Below are 16077 nucleotides of genomic sequence, written 5' to 3'. Positions count from 1 at the left end.
CGTCCGCCAAAATGATAAAAAATAAATAGACACAACAAACCCACTACATATATATATATATGTGTGTATGTGTGTGTGTGTGTGTGTGTGTGTGTAAAACGTTCAGAAATATAAATGACAAAGGAGTTGAGGTGACAAGCAATCTAAGTCTTTATTGGACAAAATAAAGGAAAACAGAAAATAAGCTTTGCAGGGCACACTGCCTCATATAACGAAACAACAGTTCCGGATTGTAGCACATAACCCCTAATTTCCACCAACTGCGGAACGGCTGTGGATCCGCTCCGGAACGGCGGCGGAGTCAATAGGTTTCCATTAAAGTCAATGTGTGTATTTTCACTGACTGCGGAACGGCTGCGTTCCGACTCCGGCGATCCGCAGCCCTCCGGAGCAGATACGCAGAGGTTCTATTTTTGCCGGATGCCGGAGAGCTCTGCAGCAATTCAGCACTTATATTGCGCGATCATACGTGAATTCACGAGATCGTGGGTCCTCGTGACTTCAGCTGTTAGTCATGGCCACAGCCGTTCCGCAACAAATCCGGACCTGGTGGGTATTGCAGGACAGCGGAGCACGGAGCCGACACGTAGCGGAGCCGATCTGCAGCCGTTCCGCAGTTGGTGGAAATCCGGGTCAGTCTCTCTCTCGTCCCAGGTGTGCGGCCCGTTTATATCCGTCTCTCCACCAATCACTACAATTAGAGACAGGTGTTAGTCATCATTCACTTGACCTCCTTTTCACCGCCCGTCTCCGCACTCGTTCCCCCTCTGCAGACTCTGCTTTACTATGCCCCCACCACCCGAATCAGGCCGGGGAGCCATCCGGCATGCAGCCGCCTCTCCCATTTCTAGAGATGAAGTCGGCTACAGCCTGTGAACCACTTTGAACTTAAAAGACTGTAAAGCTAAATACCAACGGGTGATCCACGCGTTGATATCCTTCATGTGGTTGAGTCACTGGAGGGGCTCGTGGTCCAATCAGAGAGTGAATTCACATCCCAGGAGGTAATAATGGAGGGTGAGGACGGTCCAACGAATGGCCAAACATACTTTTTCAATGCTGCAGTATCTAGTCTCTCTGTTTGAGAGCTTTTGACTTAGATAATGCACCCACCGCTCCTCTCCTCCGACCACCTGGGACAGGATTGCACCCAGCTTCCTGTCCGATGCGTCTGTCTGCAACAAAAAAGGGTGATCAAAGTTAGAGTGTAAGAGTTCACAACCAAACCTTCACTTTGGTTAGGGCCTGTTGGCACAGCTCCGTCCACTGGACGGGATCTGGTGCTTCATTTTTAGTGAGATCAGTCAGCGGGCTGGTGAGCTCCCAATAATTAAGAATAAACCTCCCATAATATCCCGCTAGGCCCTGGAACTGTCTCACCTCCTTTTTGGTCTTGGGACTTGGGCAGGCTACAATCGCAGCAGTCTTGTCAATTTGAGGACGCACCTGTCCATGTCCAAAGTGGAAGCCCAGATACTGTACCTCCACAAGCCCAATTGCACGCTTCCAAGGGTCCAGCCACCCTCAGCGATCTCAGGACATTACATGTGTGTTCCAGGTGCTGTAGATAATGATAATGTCGATGTAGGCATCGGCATACGTGGAATGGGGCCAGAGGATTTTGTCCATGAGACGCTGAAAGGTTGCGGAAGCCCCGAACAGCCCAAATGGAAGAGTAATAAATTGGTGTAATCCAAATGGCATAGTGAAGGCTGTTTTCTCTTTAGACAAAGGCTATAAGGGGATCTGCCAATATCCTTTTGTTAAATATTTTTACAAAAATGTTGAGTAAAAGCAAGCCAAAGCTAACAATCAAGCATCTCAGCAACTCTGCCCAACTGCATAGCCTTTAATTCATCACTTTTTTACTTGTGGTCAGGTAAACTATAGGGGCGGCTGCACACGTCTTCCCAGGGATCCTTTCGATAAAGTGCTGTATGAGGTCTGTGCAACCGGGCAGGGGTAAAAACACATCTGCAAAATCTGCTTGCAACTTGGCTAAATTGGTGAGCTGCAGCGGTGAGCGGTGATCTCCCCCCGAGACCAGAGCGAGCGGATTGGGTTTGAAAGCTGCTTCTGGCCCGAGATTTTCCCCGGCATGAAACGGCCGCGGCTAACTCAAACGACATCACCACATTCCAGTGTGATTGAGATAATAATTTGACATGAATCACCCCTGTCCATTCGCCTTACCTCATAATCCAGATCCCTAACTCGCTGTGTGAGCACAAATGGTCCTTGCCACTCCGCGAGTAACATGGAAAAAGATGTTGGAAGTAATAAAATCACTTTATCTCCCGGTGCAAATTGACACTCTCGCATACCCCTGTTGTACAGCTGACTTTGTCTGTCCTGTGCCTTGAGCAAATTCTCCATAGAGAGAATTTGAGAGAGAGTTCCATGACATACTAAATTTCACTACGCAGTTTTAAGGCCCCTCCTCCCAAGCCCCTCTAATGCTGTCAAGCACCCCATGGGGCTGACGACCATAGAGAAGTTCGAATGGGAAAAACCCAGTGGAGGCTTGTGGAACCTCCCGCACCGCTTGAGAGGGGGCTTGAGCCATTTATCCCAATTTTTGTCGTCTTTTTTTACGAATTTGCGAACCATGGACTTCAAAGTGTGATTACATTTTTGGGTTATAGACACTGGTGTGAATCGATTTAATGCCCAAAAGTTTGTATAATTCGTTTAATGTACGTGACATAAACACCGTGCCCTGACTAGTGAGAATCTCTTTGGGGATTCCCACTCGGGAGATAATGCTAAATAGTGCGTCCGCCACACTTTTGGCAGAAATTGTGCGTAACGGCAGTGCTTCCAGATATCGTGCTGCATAATCCAATAGAACTAATGCAAAGCGAAATCTGTGTGCTGAATATTCTAATGACCTGATTAGGTCCATAACAATTTTCTTGAATGGCACAATGGTGCTCATGAAATGTCAGGAGGATTACTTCATGTAATCACAGACGGACTCGATGATGGTGAGATCAGATCATCCTGGCTGTTGTCAGATTCCTTGTGCATACATAAATCTCACTGGATTATTACAATAAATGGCAAAAATAATGTTTAGAAATTAGGGGGGGGGGGGTATATTAACATGCCTAAGACTTTTGCACAGTTCTGTATATATATATAAGAGTGCACTTTAATGCAGCCTAGGAAATTTACTCTCTTGACCAGGAACGAGGAAGCTGCTTTAAGACACACCTGTTTTACACATGTCAATCAAACACAGAAGCAGGAAATTAATTCAAATCCTCAGTTTAGGGAAACAATCCGTGTATCATTCGTTCAATCGTTTTTTGATTTAATTTTGAAAGTAGAAAAATGAGAAAACAGTTCCTTTTTCGATTTTTCGTTTTTTTCCAAAAAAACGAAAGACAAGAATTCAGCTTGATTTTTCGTTTTTCGTTCTGAGGTAGCAAAATGAATAAACAGATGGAAAATTCGATTTCTACACGTGGGCGTGAATGAAACGCCACTTTCCTCTGATTTGTCAGCCGAAGATCAAACTGTCCCGTCATCAGCTCCTCCTCAGTTCTGCACTGCAGAATAAGAGTCCTCCGTTGTGTGGATTCTTAACGCGTTTATTGCAACTTTTTCATGTTTTCCATCAATGAGACTAATGAATGGCTCGACACAACCCGTACTGGGGAATAGACTTAGACGGGGCTTTCTTCTTTGTAGACCAGAGTTCTCAAGTGCCAGGGGTTTGCTATTTTCATATTTTCCGAACTGTAAAGTTTTTTTTTTTTTTTTTTATCATGAACCACGCTGAGTTTTATTCCTGAGTGACTATATAATGCATTTTACTTCAAATAATCTAAATGTTGACTTTGAAAAGTAGGCGCGTCCGAAGGCTATTCACTCTATTTTGGTTCATTTTTGGTGTGCGCCAGAAAGATGTTCAAGGAGACTGAGACGCACTAAAGTAGAAATCATGTTGTTTTCTTTATTTTTCAAAGGCATGACATTTTGTAGTCATTTTGAATGTAAACAAATAAAAACATAAATTTTTACTGTTTCGAATGACAGAGTAACGAATAACGAAGTTATTTCCCCTGCTGAGCAACAACTCCAAGTGATGGCGCTGACGCATCGCTCGCTCTCACAACATAGGCAACATAGGCTATTATCAGTTCACTTCTGGCATTGCTAACTTGACATCGCAGCCTGTTCATTATTAAAATAAAACACAGTCAACCAAATATATAAAAAGTTATTCTGCTTAATTTAATTCGTCTGTTGTACAATATAAAGGCTGTGCCGCACAGTTAATCCAAACTCATTTCCCATGCTGTGAAGAGGATGATTTAGCCTATACGTGTAGGCCTATATTGGGACTCGACTGAAGTTTAAAGCCTTCTTTACATTATAGTTAGCATCGAAATTTTGCATTGCAAATATGGAAACTATATGGAACCAACGCCGGTACAGTTTCAGTTTCGATTCAAATAGCCTAAATTTGTTTAGGCTTGGCGTTTAAAATAGGCTAAATGTTGTTTATAATAAAGGACACAATAGGCTATTATTATAAGCTATTAGGTTATATTTTTATTATACGTGGCTACTTATTTTTTATTCTTGTTGTTTTCTGAATACCATTCATTTAAGGATTTGACATAGGCAAATGTCAAAGGGGAAGTAATGGTAAGGGGAAGTAAAATACGCATAGAAATAGCCTATATGTTATTAATAGTGTTTATAATGTTAATGTTGAATTTTATTTACCGTTTTTTTTTTCTGAATAGGCTAATAATAAAAATGCGTTTGTTTCCCTCTCAACATGACCCAGTGCACTGCGCACAAGCGCACATCTTTGAGATATAAATTAATAAATTTTAATAAAACACAATAAGGCCTACATTATAAAACTCAGAAGAGTATGTATTTTAATATCTATGTTGTTCTCTGTTCTCCGGTTGTTAGATAGTCAGTCTGAATGACATTTCATGCGTTTATGTTAATATAGCCTAGGCTTAGGCTATATATAGTCAATGCATTATTCTTTTCTTTTTCTATAAGTGTTAAAATATTTAATTTATAACTAATTATATTGATTATCTATATCTACATTTATTATTTTAAAAAAATTACTGGGCGATCGAGGGCGACCATGTTAGGCTAACAGTTGTCATTTACCCTGCATACCGAGCTGATGCAAAGCATAAAGTTAGGTGAATTTATATCTACACAGAAGAAAGCCCTGTCTAGTTTATTTCCCAGTACGGGTTGTGTCGAACCACTCGTTAGTCTGGTTGTTTGATGAAAAAAAGATTAAATGTAGTTGCAATAAACGCGTTAAGAATCCACACAACGGAGGACTCTTATTCTGCAGTGCAGAACTGAGGAAGAGCTGATGACGGGACAGTTTGATCTTCAGCTGACAAATCAGAGGAAAGGGGCGTTTCATTCCCGCCCACGTGTAGAAATCGAATTTTCCAGCTGTTTATTAATTTTGCTACCTCAGAACGAAAAACGAAAAATCAAGCTGAATTCTTGTTTTTCGTTTTTTGGAAAAAATGAAAAATCGAAAAAGGAACTGTTTTCTCATTTTTCTACTTTCAATATTAAATCAAAAAACGATTGAACGAATGATACACGGATTTGAAACGTTCAACTATTGTGTGTTTGTGTCTCTCTGTATTTATGCAGTAAAATGGCAGAGGCCAGATTTTCTCAGGAAAAGTTCATGTGTCCAGTGTGCCTGGATCTTCTGAAGGATCCAGTGACCATCAACTGTGGACACAGTTACTGTAATATCTGTATTACAGGCCACTGGGATCAGGAGGATGAGAAGAGAGTCTACAGCTGCCCTCAGTGCAGACAGACCTTCAGTCCAAGACCTACTTTGGGCAAAAACACCATTCTGGCTGAACTGGTGGAGAAACTGAAGAAGACTAAACTTCCTGCTGACTGTTACGCTGGAGCCGGAGATGTGGAGTGTGACGTCTGTACTGGAAGAAAATACAAAGCCGTCAAGTCCTGTCTGGTGTGTCAGGAATCTTACTGTCAAACTCATTTTGACCCTCATGAGGAATATCACTCACGTAAGCCACACAAAGTGATTGATGCCACTGGACGACTGCAGGACATGATCTGCCGTAAACATGATAAAGAGCTAGAAATGTACTGTATCACTGATCAACAATGCATTTGTGTGCTATGTAAGGAGTATGAACATAAAAAACACAAAACTGTATCAGCTGCAGCACAGAGGACTGAGAAACAGGTATGAACTTAAAGAGATTGTTCTAGCAAAATTCTGTCTTCATTTACTCACTGCCAAGTCGTTCTAAACCAGTTTGACATACTTCCGTGGAATGTAAAATATGACATCAGAACGTCTCATCTATTCTTAGTCTGAATGTTAGTGAATGGGGTACAAGCATTTCAAGCTCCAAAAAGGAGACAAAGGAAGTGTAAAATTAATCTAAACTTCAGGGATTAAAAAAATTAATAAGTGTGCTTAACTGTATTGAATGTGTAGTTTGGTTGACATTCACCTATAAAACTAATGAAATAATGCTGACTCTTTGTTTTTATAATAATTCATAATCTTTTAAGGAAACTATAAATCTATGGATTAAAGCTACAGTATAAACTTACCATGCCATATCTTTATCCACTTCACCAATTCTGTATTAATTTAACTTTTAAATTATGGTTTTGTGATAGAAGTTTTATGTGACATTTCCTGTTATTGGTTTGTCCTCTAGACTCAGCTGAAGGAGACTCAGATAAAGCTCCGTCAGAGAATCCAGCAGAGAGAGAAAGATCTTCAGCAGATGAGAGAGGCTGTGGCGTCTCATAAGGTGAGTCTGGAGAACAAGAGAAGTTTATAAAGCCTCAGTTAGGACTCTCCTCCTTCAGTCCCACTGAACTCACTGTGTGATTGTGATGTGTGTCCTAACAGCGCTCTGCACAGACAGCAGTGGAGGACAGTGAGAGGATCTTTACTGAGCTCATCCACTCCATTGAGAGAAGCCGCTCTGAGGCGACACAGCGGATCAGAGATCAGGAAAAGGATGCAGTGAGTCGAGCTGAAGGACGACTGGAGCGACTGGAGCAGGAGATCAATGATCTGAGGAGGAGAGACGCTGAGCTGGAGCAGCTTTCACACACACAGGATGACATTCATTTCCTGCAGGTAACAGAGATCTAGAAGAACAGGATCATAGAATTTAAAGATGTAATTAAATCCTTCTTAAGTGGCTGAAAAACATTCTAAAGTTCAGCTACTTACATTTAATGTAAATTGAAACTATAATACACTCAGGTAATTGCAAATAACATTCAATTAAGTGTCGGAAAACGTCTTGGGTTACGACTGTAATCCTCGTTCCCTGAGAAGCATGATAATGTCTGAAGTATGTATGGAACTAGTCCAATCTTGATTGGTGTTGCATCATGACGTCACATGTGACGGCACATGTGTCCCTATAAAGGGACAGAGGCTCATAACAGTGTCAGCTTCTGATAGGTCGAAGAAAGAAACGTTCCCTTTCGCGGGAACTGGTGCTGCTTCGAAAGAGGACACTTTGGGGAACGAAATACCCACTGCACCACACTGACTAGCGTCTGTCCTAGTGTGAAGCAAGTTTGGCACAACTCAAAACGTGAGAACTTGAGAACCCAGTGTGCAGGACAGATCCAGGCTGTATATAAAAGTGTGTGGGGAGGCCCAGCCAGCAGCATTGCAGACTTCTTGAAGGGAGACCCCTGATAGCAGTGCTTTAGAGGATGCTATCCCTCTAGTTGAGTGGGCTCTAATCAGAAGAAGCTGAAGCCTCCGCAATCCACCTGCTAATGGTCTATTTAGAGGCAGGGGAACCCTTCTTTGGTGAACCAAAACACACAAGCAGCTGGTAAATGTAAATGTAGCTTCTCTTGAACAGCCGACACATGTGGTGGAGGATGAAAAGCCTGCAGGATCACAGACCGTACCACACTCAATGGCACCTTGGGCAAATATCCAGGCCAGATGGAGAATGGTGCCAGGGATAACCCTTCGAGAACCACTGCCAGGTCCCGAAGAGGAACCCTGGCTTGGATGACAGGCCTCATCATCTGAGCACCATTAAGGAAACAAACGATTAGTTGGTGCCTCCCCATTGGGCCCTCACTTAACAGCATGTGGAAGGCAGCTATGACCGCCACATAGACTTAAGTGTGGAGAGAGCCCATCAAAGAAACGACCGCGGAGGAACTCCAGCACTGAAGCCACTGGGTAGTTAACTGGGTCCAGCTGATGTTTTCTGCACCATAAAGTGAACACATTCCCCTTTAAAGCCTAAAGTTTCCTCTTGGAAGGAGCTCTAGAGTTTAAGGTGGACTCAACAACCTCGGATGAGAGACCAGCACTTATGATTTGGTGGAGGCATCCACTTCCACGATGAAGGGTTTCTTGGGGTCTGGATGGATGAGGAGCGGTGCACTGGTGAATTTCTCCTTCAGATGTTGAAAGGCTTCGTTGGCAGATGGTGACCAGGACAGAGACTTGGGCTTGTTTCTCAGCAGACTGTTGAGAGGATTGGTGATGAAGGTGTAGCCATGGATGAACCTTCGGTAGAAATTGGCGAAGCCAAGGAAACACTGGAGCTCTTTGATGGTGGATGGTGTGGGCCAGTTCTTGATGGTTTCCACCTTCCCTTCGTCTATCTGGATACCCGTGTCACTGATGTGGTAACTAAGGAACTGCACTGAGGGTTGGTGGAAGGAGCATTTCTCAACCTTGTGAAACAGGTGGAATTCCCTCAGGCATTTCAGGACCTCCGCAACGTGGTGGCGATGGTCGGCCATGCTCTGGAAGTATGTCATCTATGTAGACAAGAACAAAGCAATGGAGATACTTCCGGAGCACCTCATGCATGAAATCCTGGAATATGGAGGGGGCGTTTATCAGACCATACGGCATGACGAGGTACTCCTAGTGTCCAGTAGGGTTCACAAAGGCGGTATTCAACTTGTGCCTCTCACGTACCTGGATGAGTTTATATGTGCTGCGGAGTTTCAACTTGGTGAACACCTTGGCTCCACGGAGGTGTTCTAGTGCAGCTGGGACAAGGGGAAGAGGAGAGAGGAATTTGCTGGTGATCTTGTTCAGGGAGCGGTAATCAATACAAGGCTGCAAGCCTCCATCCTTTTTTGCAACGAAGAAACAACTCAAAGCAGCAGGGGACATAGAAGGCTGGATGTAGCCTTGTTGGAAGACCTCTACTACATACTCCTCCAAGGCCTTCTGTTCGGGGAGTGATAAAGGATAAATGTTACCGTGGGGCACTGGCTCACCCGGCATCAGATCGATGGCGCAATCCCATTGCTGATATGGAGGCAGCAAAGAGGCTCTTTTAGGGTAGAAGGCGTCACTGAAGGGGGCGTAGCAGGTTGGGATGTTGACTGACTGCTTATCGACGGGACTCTCAATGGATGTGGAGTTCACCTCGGGCCGGAGCTGGAGCAGGACGAGGGATCAGAAGGGAAGCAGTCAGGAGAGCATTTCCTGCCCTACTTCAGGACTTCGCTGGTTCTCCAGGAGATGATGGGATCATGCTGCACTAGTGACAGACACCCTAGGATCACCTCAGCGGTGGAATTCTCCAGAACCAGGAGATGGATGGTTTCTACATGGAGTTGACCGATCCGTAGTTCGATGGAACCGGTGCTGTAGCAAACATATTTGCGGCACAGTGGTCGTCCAGTCACCAACTGGACCTGGTAGATTGTCTGGGAAGCAGTCGTCTGAGTTAGTGGCAGAGGTTTCCGGAGATGAAGGTTTTTAATTTGTAATGGGATTCTTCAGTACACTCACCATAGGACAGGGAAGATGAATTGGGCATTCGGAGAGATTATGCCCCCCAGCACCGCAGTACAGTCAAAGCCTCTGGGTCAGCCACCTCTGCCACTCCGTAAACGGTAGCCGATTTGAGTTGATCTGCATAGGTTCATTACCTGGTTCTGGAGTGCTGAGGTGCTCTTGCTGGCGAAAGAAGAAGGACGGTGCTTGACCCTGGTGCTCTTCAAGACACAACTGCATACGATTGGTGATGCGGGTAGATGATTGGATTAAGCATTCAAGTCTGATGGAGTCATCATATGCAGCGAGATGCAACCACACTCGGGGATCTAATCCCTGCTGGTTTATGGTGACGAACGAGCTCTCATTCCAACCGCTGGCGGCTGTGAGGGTTCTAAACTTCAGTGAAAAATAATGAATTGACATTTTTCCTTGACGGAGATGATAAAGCTGCTCACCCACTGAAAAATCTCCCACAGGCTTGCTGAAGACGCACAGAGGGCGTAACCTCAGGCCCCCCTGACGATTCATATAGGAGACTACATTTACATTAACATGTATTCATTTAGCAGACACTTTTATCCAAAGTGACTTACAAATGAGAACAAGAGAAACAGTTAAACTTACAATAGGACAACAAAATGCAAGTGCTATGACCCTTCCCAGTTTAATCTAACGCAGAACATGTACTTTAAAAATAAACTCAATATAGAATAGAAAGTGTTAGTATTAATGGATCAAGTGTTGCCGAAAAAGATGCGTCTTCAGCTATTTCTTGAAAATGGCTAAAGACTCAGCAGCCCGAGTTGAGTTTGGCAGGTCATTACATTACAGAGTTTGGCAGGATTTTGTGCCTCTTTGAGATGGCACCACAAGATGACGTTCACTTGCAGAGCGCAAGTTTCTAGATGGCACATAAGTCAGAAGTAATGAGTTTATGTAAAAGGGAGCAGAGCCAGTGGTTGTTCTGTAGGCAAACGTCAGTGACTTGAATTTGATGCGAGCGACAACTGGCAACCAGTGCAATTTCGTGAGGAGAGGAGGCCTGATGTTGTATGAGGCAAATCTGCAGGACCGGGCAATTCTAGCAATGTGGTCTGTGAAGTTCAATTGATCATTAATCACAACTCCAAGGTTCCTGGCTGACTTTGATGGAGTTATGGATGACGAACCGAGCTGAATGGAGAAGTTGTGGTGTAGTGTTGGGTTGGCAGGGACCACAATCAGCTCTGTCTTCGCAAGGTTTGAAGATAGTGGTCCTTTATCCAGCCAGAAATGTCTATCAGACAGGCTGAGACCACGACGTATTGTCTGTTCATACTAGAACATGATGGCCTCTGAGGTCCGGAAGGAAATGTCTCAGAGCTAGAAACACAGCTAACATCTCCAGGCAACTGATGTGCCATGAGAGATGATGGTCCTTTCATAGACCTCTGGTGTAGCGGCCGAAAGGGAACATTACATTCAATCTGCTTTTGAGAATAACTTTTTAATATTTTAAAAGTGTGCCAAAGTGTACTGGCAAACACTATGTTTGCCACATAATGAATAATATAAGAAAGTCTCTGATTGTGTGAAAGTGCTGGATTGAGCTGAATTACTGAAGATAAATCAAGTCAACAAGAGCTGCACAGATCTGATAGTAGTGCAGGTTACTGAGGGAAGTGTGGAGCTGATGAGTTTTGATTTCTGTTTTCTGTAGAGTTTCCAGTCTCTCTCAGCACCTCCTGAATCTACAGATGTAAATGACGTTCCCTTCAGTTCTCTCTCTTCTTTTGATGGAGTGAGAGAATCTGTCCATCAGCTGAAAGTCAAACTGGAGGATTTCTGCAAAGAGGAGCTCAAGAAGATCTCTGACAGAGGTAAAGTCCTGGGCCTCGTTCATAAACACGTGCGTAGAATGATCCTGAATGTGAATGTTTAACAATTTCAGGAATGCTTCTACAATTTATAAAACATCTATACGGACAAAAAATGTTTGCAAATGCATACCACTTTATAAATCACAGTTCACCTAAAATGCAAATGGATTGTGAACAAGCACATCATTTTCACCTACAGAGCGGTCACAAAAATCCCTTAATGGTTCAGAGGTTTGGCACTCATCATCATGGACAAGCATATGTATACACTATATTGCCAAAAGTATTGGGACACCCCTCCAAATCATTGAATTCAGGTGTTCCAATCTCATCCATGGCTACAATTGTATAAAATCAAGCACTAGGCATGCAGACTGCTTCTACAAACATTTGTGAAAGAATGGGTCGCTCTAAGGAGCTCTGTGAATTCAAGCGTGGTATCATGATAGGCTGCCACCTGTGCAATAAGTTCATTCGTGAAATTTCCTCCTGTTCTCTGGAGTGACGAATCACGCTTCTCTGTCTGGCAATCCGATGGACCAGTCTGGGTTTGGCAGTTGCCAGGAGAATGGTACTTGTCTGATTGCACTGTGCCAAGTGTAAAATTTGGTGGAGGGGGTGGAGATTATGGTGTGGGGTTGTTTTTCAGGGGTTGGGCATGGACCCTTAGTTCCAGTGAAAGGAACTCTTAATGCTTCAGCATACCAAGATATTTTGGACAATTTCATGCTCCCAACTTTGTGGGAACAGTTTGGGGATGTTCCCTTCCTGCTACAACATGACTGCACCAGTGCACAAAGCAAGGTCCATAAAGACATGGATGGGCAAGTTTGGTGTGGAGGAACTTGACTGGCCTGCAACCTCATCCTGATAGAACACCTTTGGGATGAATTAGAGCAGAGACTGCAATCCAGGCCTTCTCCAGTGCCTGACCTCACAAATGTGCTTCTAGAAGAATGGTCAAAAATTCCCATAAACACACTCCTAAACCTTGTGGAAAGCCTTCCCAAAATAGTTGAAGCTGTTATAGCTGCAAAGAGTGGGCCAAATCTATATGAAACCCTACGGATTAAGAATGGGATGTCATTAAAATTCATGTGCATGTTAAGGCAGACATTTCAAAACTTTTGGCAATATGGTGTATTTATTGATGTAGGATGGAATCCATGGAATTTGGGATCAAATCCAATATATGTGTTTTATAAATGAGGCCCTTGGAGATTCATTTGCTCTCAGAAATGAGTCCAACATCATCTAATATGAAAAACATCACATTAGAAATGTCTTAGAAATTGATTAACTTTATCTTCACATTTTTCTTCACACTGTTCATGTCTGTTTATTTCCACAGTCACATTCACCAACATTAATCCCAAAACCAGGAACGACTTCCTACAATGTAAGTGACTAAGAAAACTAGCAGAAAAACTCACTGAGTGTGTTCATGTTCTTCCTGTAGAAGCTGAAAGAAATCATGATTTATGAGTTTAATAACTGATCATTTAAACGATTATCAGCTGTACTGAGACACTGCTGATACACTGAACATTTAGTCATGAAGAGTTCAGATACATTAAAGGATCAGACAGATTCATAATTCCTGATTCTGATGTGTTTTCTCTCCATCAGATTCTCGTCAGCTCACTCTGGATCTGAACACAGTGAATAAACGCCTCAGTCTGTCTGAGAACAACAGAGTGATTACTAACACTGACATAGAGCAGCCGTATCCTGATCATCCTGACAGATTTGATGGATATCTGCAGGTGTTGTGTAGAGAGAGTGTGAGTGGACGCTGTTACTGGGAGATTGAGTGGAGTGGGAATAATGGTGTGTATATATCAGTGTCATATAAGAGCATCAGCAGGAAGGGACGGGGCATTGAGTGTGTGTTTGGAGGGAATGATCAGTCCTGGAGTTTGTACTGCACTCCCTCCAGTTACTCATTCAGACATAATAAGAAAGCGTCTGATCTTCCTGCAGTGTCCATCAGCCGTAGAATAGGAGTGTATGTGGATCACAGTGCAGGAACTCTCTCCTTCTACAGCGTCTCAGACACAATGAGCCTCATCCACACAGTCCAGACCACATTCACTCAGCCACTCTATCCTGGGTTTTATGTTTATAAATCATCAGTGAAACTGTGTTGATGCATCAGAATAGACCGTAGAGAGATTTTACCTGTTATACTTTGAGCTGCTTGATAAATATTGCTTAATTATTACAGCTGAATTTCTGTCACTGAAATAATGTCAGAATAAACGTGTAATGAATCCTCATATAGACAAGATCAGTTTGTGTGTCTGTGTGTGTGTGTGATTGTCCATTTCATGTTTCACATCAGCTGTATATTTATTGGTGTTTTTAACAGTGTACAGAATAATTGCTATATATAAATTAAACAATCCGCTGATTCAGATAATTCCAGTTATGCCATTTAATATTCATTCACCTGATCAAATAAGAGAAATGTTGATTTTTCTACCTCAAAATTATTTTTTTGTCCAAAGACTTTAATTGTGTACTGTCACCTTACAGATGTACACGAGGATGAGAACAGAACAAGGTAACACTTTAAAATACGGATCCTTCGTTAATGAATAACTACACAGGAACAAATGAGTAACACAATGTTAACAATCTAGTAACTACAGTTAACTACTGTAACAAGTAACTCTGATTAACGAATAAGTAAGTAATAGCACACAGATTTAAGTGGTAGTTCACTATTAACTAATCAGTAACTACTATTTTTTTAATACTTCCCAGAGAACTACTGAATTTTTTACAGATTTAAGTGGTAGTTCACTAATAACTAATCAATAACTAAAATTTTTTTCAATACTTCCCAGAGAAATAATGAAAAAAAAATCACAATTCATGCAAAACTAATTAATAACTAATGCAGGACAAATTACTAGCACTAGATTAACATTACTGCTAGATACTGTGCATAAATTTTCAATATGTAGTAGCGTAGCAGACTTATGATTTGGGAAAGCTGTCAATAATTAGCCTATGCACTGCTGTCTTTTAGAGAACTATTCATAAACTAAATAATTTTTAAGAATTGTTTTTATAAATGCACTTGTCTGGAACACTTACCCTGTGGCCGATTTTCCGGCATTCCTCTGGACTGGCTTTGAATAACTAGACTCATCATGGTGAGTACTGGAACATACTGAGTCATCAGCCATCCAAATACCAGTTATTTTATTATTTAACCTACCTCTCAAAATTGTTTTTATGTATGTCTCTTTGTTCATATATATATATGAAGAGTTCAGATGCAAAAACCTCTAAATGCCATCTGAAATTTCCTCCTAGAATGATCATTTTTATGAATGTTGTATATTTAAGTTCAGTAATTTCACTTAAATGGCAATGAAAATTACCTATTAATTGCCATTTAAGTGAAATTATTGAACATAAATATATGAGCTTGATAAAAATGATCATTCTAGAAGAAAATTTCAGATGGCATTTAGAGGCTTTTGCATCTGAACTCTTCATATATATATATATATATATAAATATGTGTGTGTATATATATCCTGTGAATGATTAGATGATTCTACCCTTTCGGGTTGGCTCTTCATTAGTAACTACAGCATGGAATCATGATAACTAGTAATGACTCAAGTGTTATTGCATACTTTTATAGGACTTACAAATTATTTGGATCCGTATTCTAAAGTGAAGATCATGTTAACTAACTAGTAATGACTCAAGTGTTACTACATACCCCTATATGAACTACTAATTATTTGGATCCGTATTCTAAAGTGAAGATCATGTTAACTAACTAGTAATGACTCGAGTGTTACTACATACCCCTATAGGAACTACTAATTATTTGGATCCGTATTCTAAAGTGAAGATCATGTTAACTAACTAGTAATGACTCAAGTGTTACTACATACCCCTATATGAACTACTAATTATTTGGATCCGTATTCTAAAGTGAAGATCATGTTAACTAACTAGTAATGACTCAAGTGTCTCAAGTGACTCAAGCTATAATAAAATAACTGGTATTTGGATGGCTGATGACTCAGTATGTTCCAGTACTCACCATGATGAGTCTAGTTATTTAAAGCCAGTCCAGAGGAATGCCGGAAAATCGGCCACAGGGTAAGTGTTCCAGACAAGTGCATTTATAAAAACAATTCTTAAAAATTATTTAGTTTATGAATAGTTCTCTAAAAGACAGCAGTGCATAGGCTAATTATTGACAGCTTTCCCAAATCATAAGTCTGCTACGCTACTACATATTGATAATTAGTGTACAGTATCTAGAAGTAATGTTAATCTAGTGCTAGTAATTTGTCCTGCATTAGTTATTAATTAGTTTTGCATGAATTGTGATTTTTTTTTCATTATTTCTCTGGGAAGTATTGAAAAATAGTA

At 41.7% G+C, this 16077-nt stretch overlaps 1 protein-coding gene across 1 annotated transcript; it reads left to right on the top strand.

Moving 5' to 3' along the window:
- Nucleotides 1–5668: 5668 nt before the first annotated feature.
- Nucleotides 5669–13817, top strand: LOC308702000 (tripartite motif-containing protein 16-like; the record flags this gene model as incomplete). Its single annotated transcript, XM_081384550.1, has 6 exons — nucleotides 5669–6241; nucleotides 6729–6824; nucleotides 6926–7159; nucleotides 11508–11667; nucleotides 13019–13066; nucleotides 13297–13817. The coding sequence occupies 6 exons, from the start codon at nucleotides 5669–5671 to the stop codon at nucleotides 13815–13817; spliced, it is 1632 nt and encodes a 543-aa protein (XP_081240676.1).
- Between the last annotated feature and the right edge of the window lie 2260 nt (nucleotides 13818–16077).

This window comes from Scardinius erythrophthalmus, assembly GCF_964197995.2.
Source record: "Scardinius erythrophthalmus genome assembly, chromosome: 14".
NCBI classification, from domain to species: Eukaryota; Metazoa; Chordata; class Actinopteri; order Cypriniformes; family Leuciscidae; genus Scardinius; species Scardinius erythrophthalmus.
This window is presented reverse-complemented; position numbering and strand designations above follow the sequence as displayed.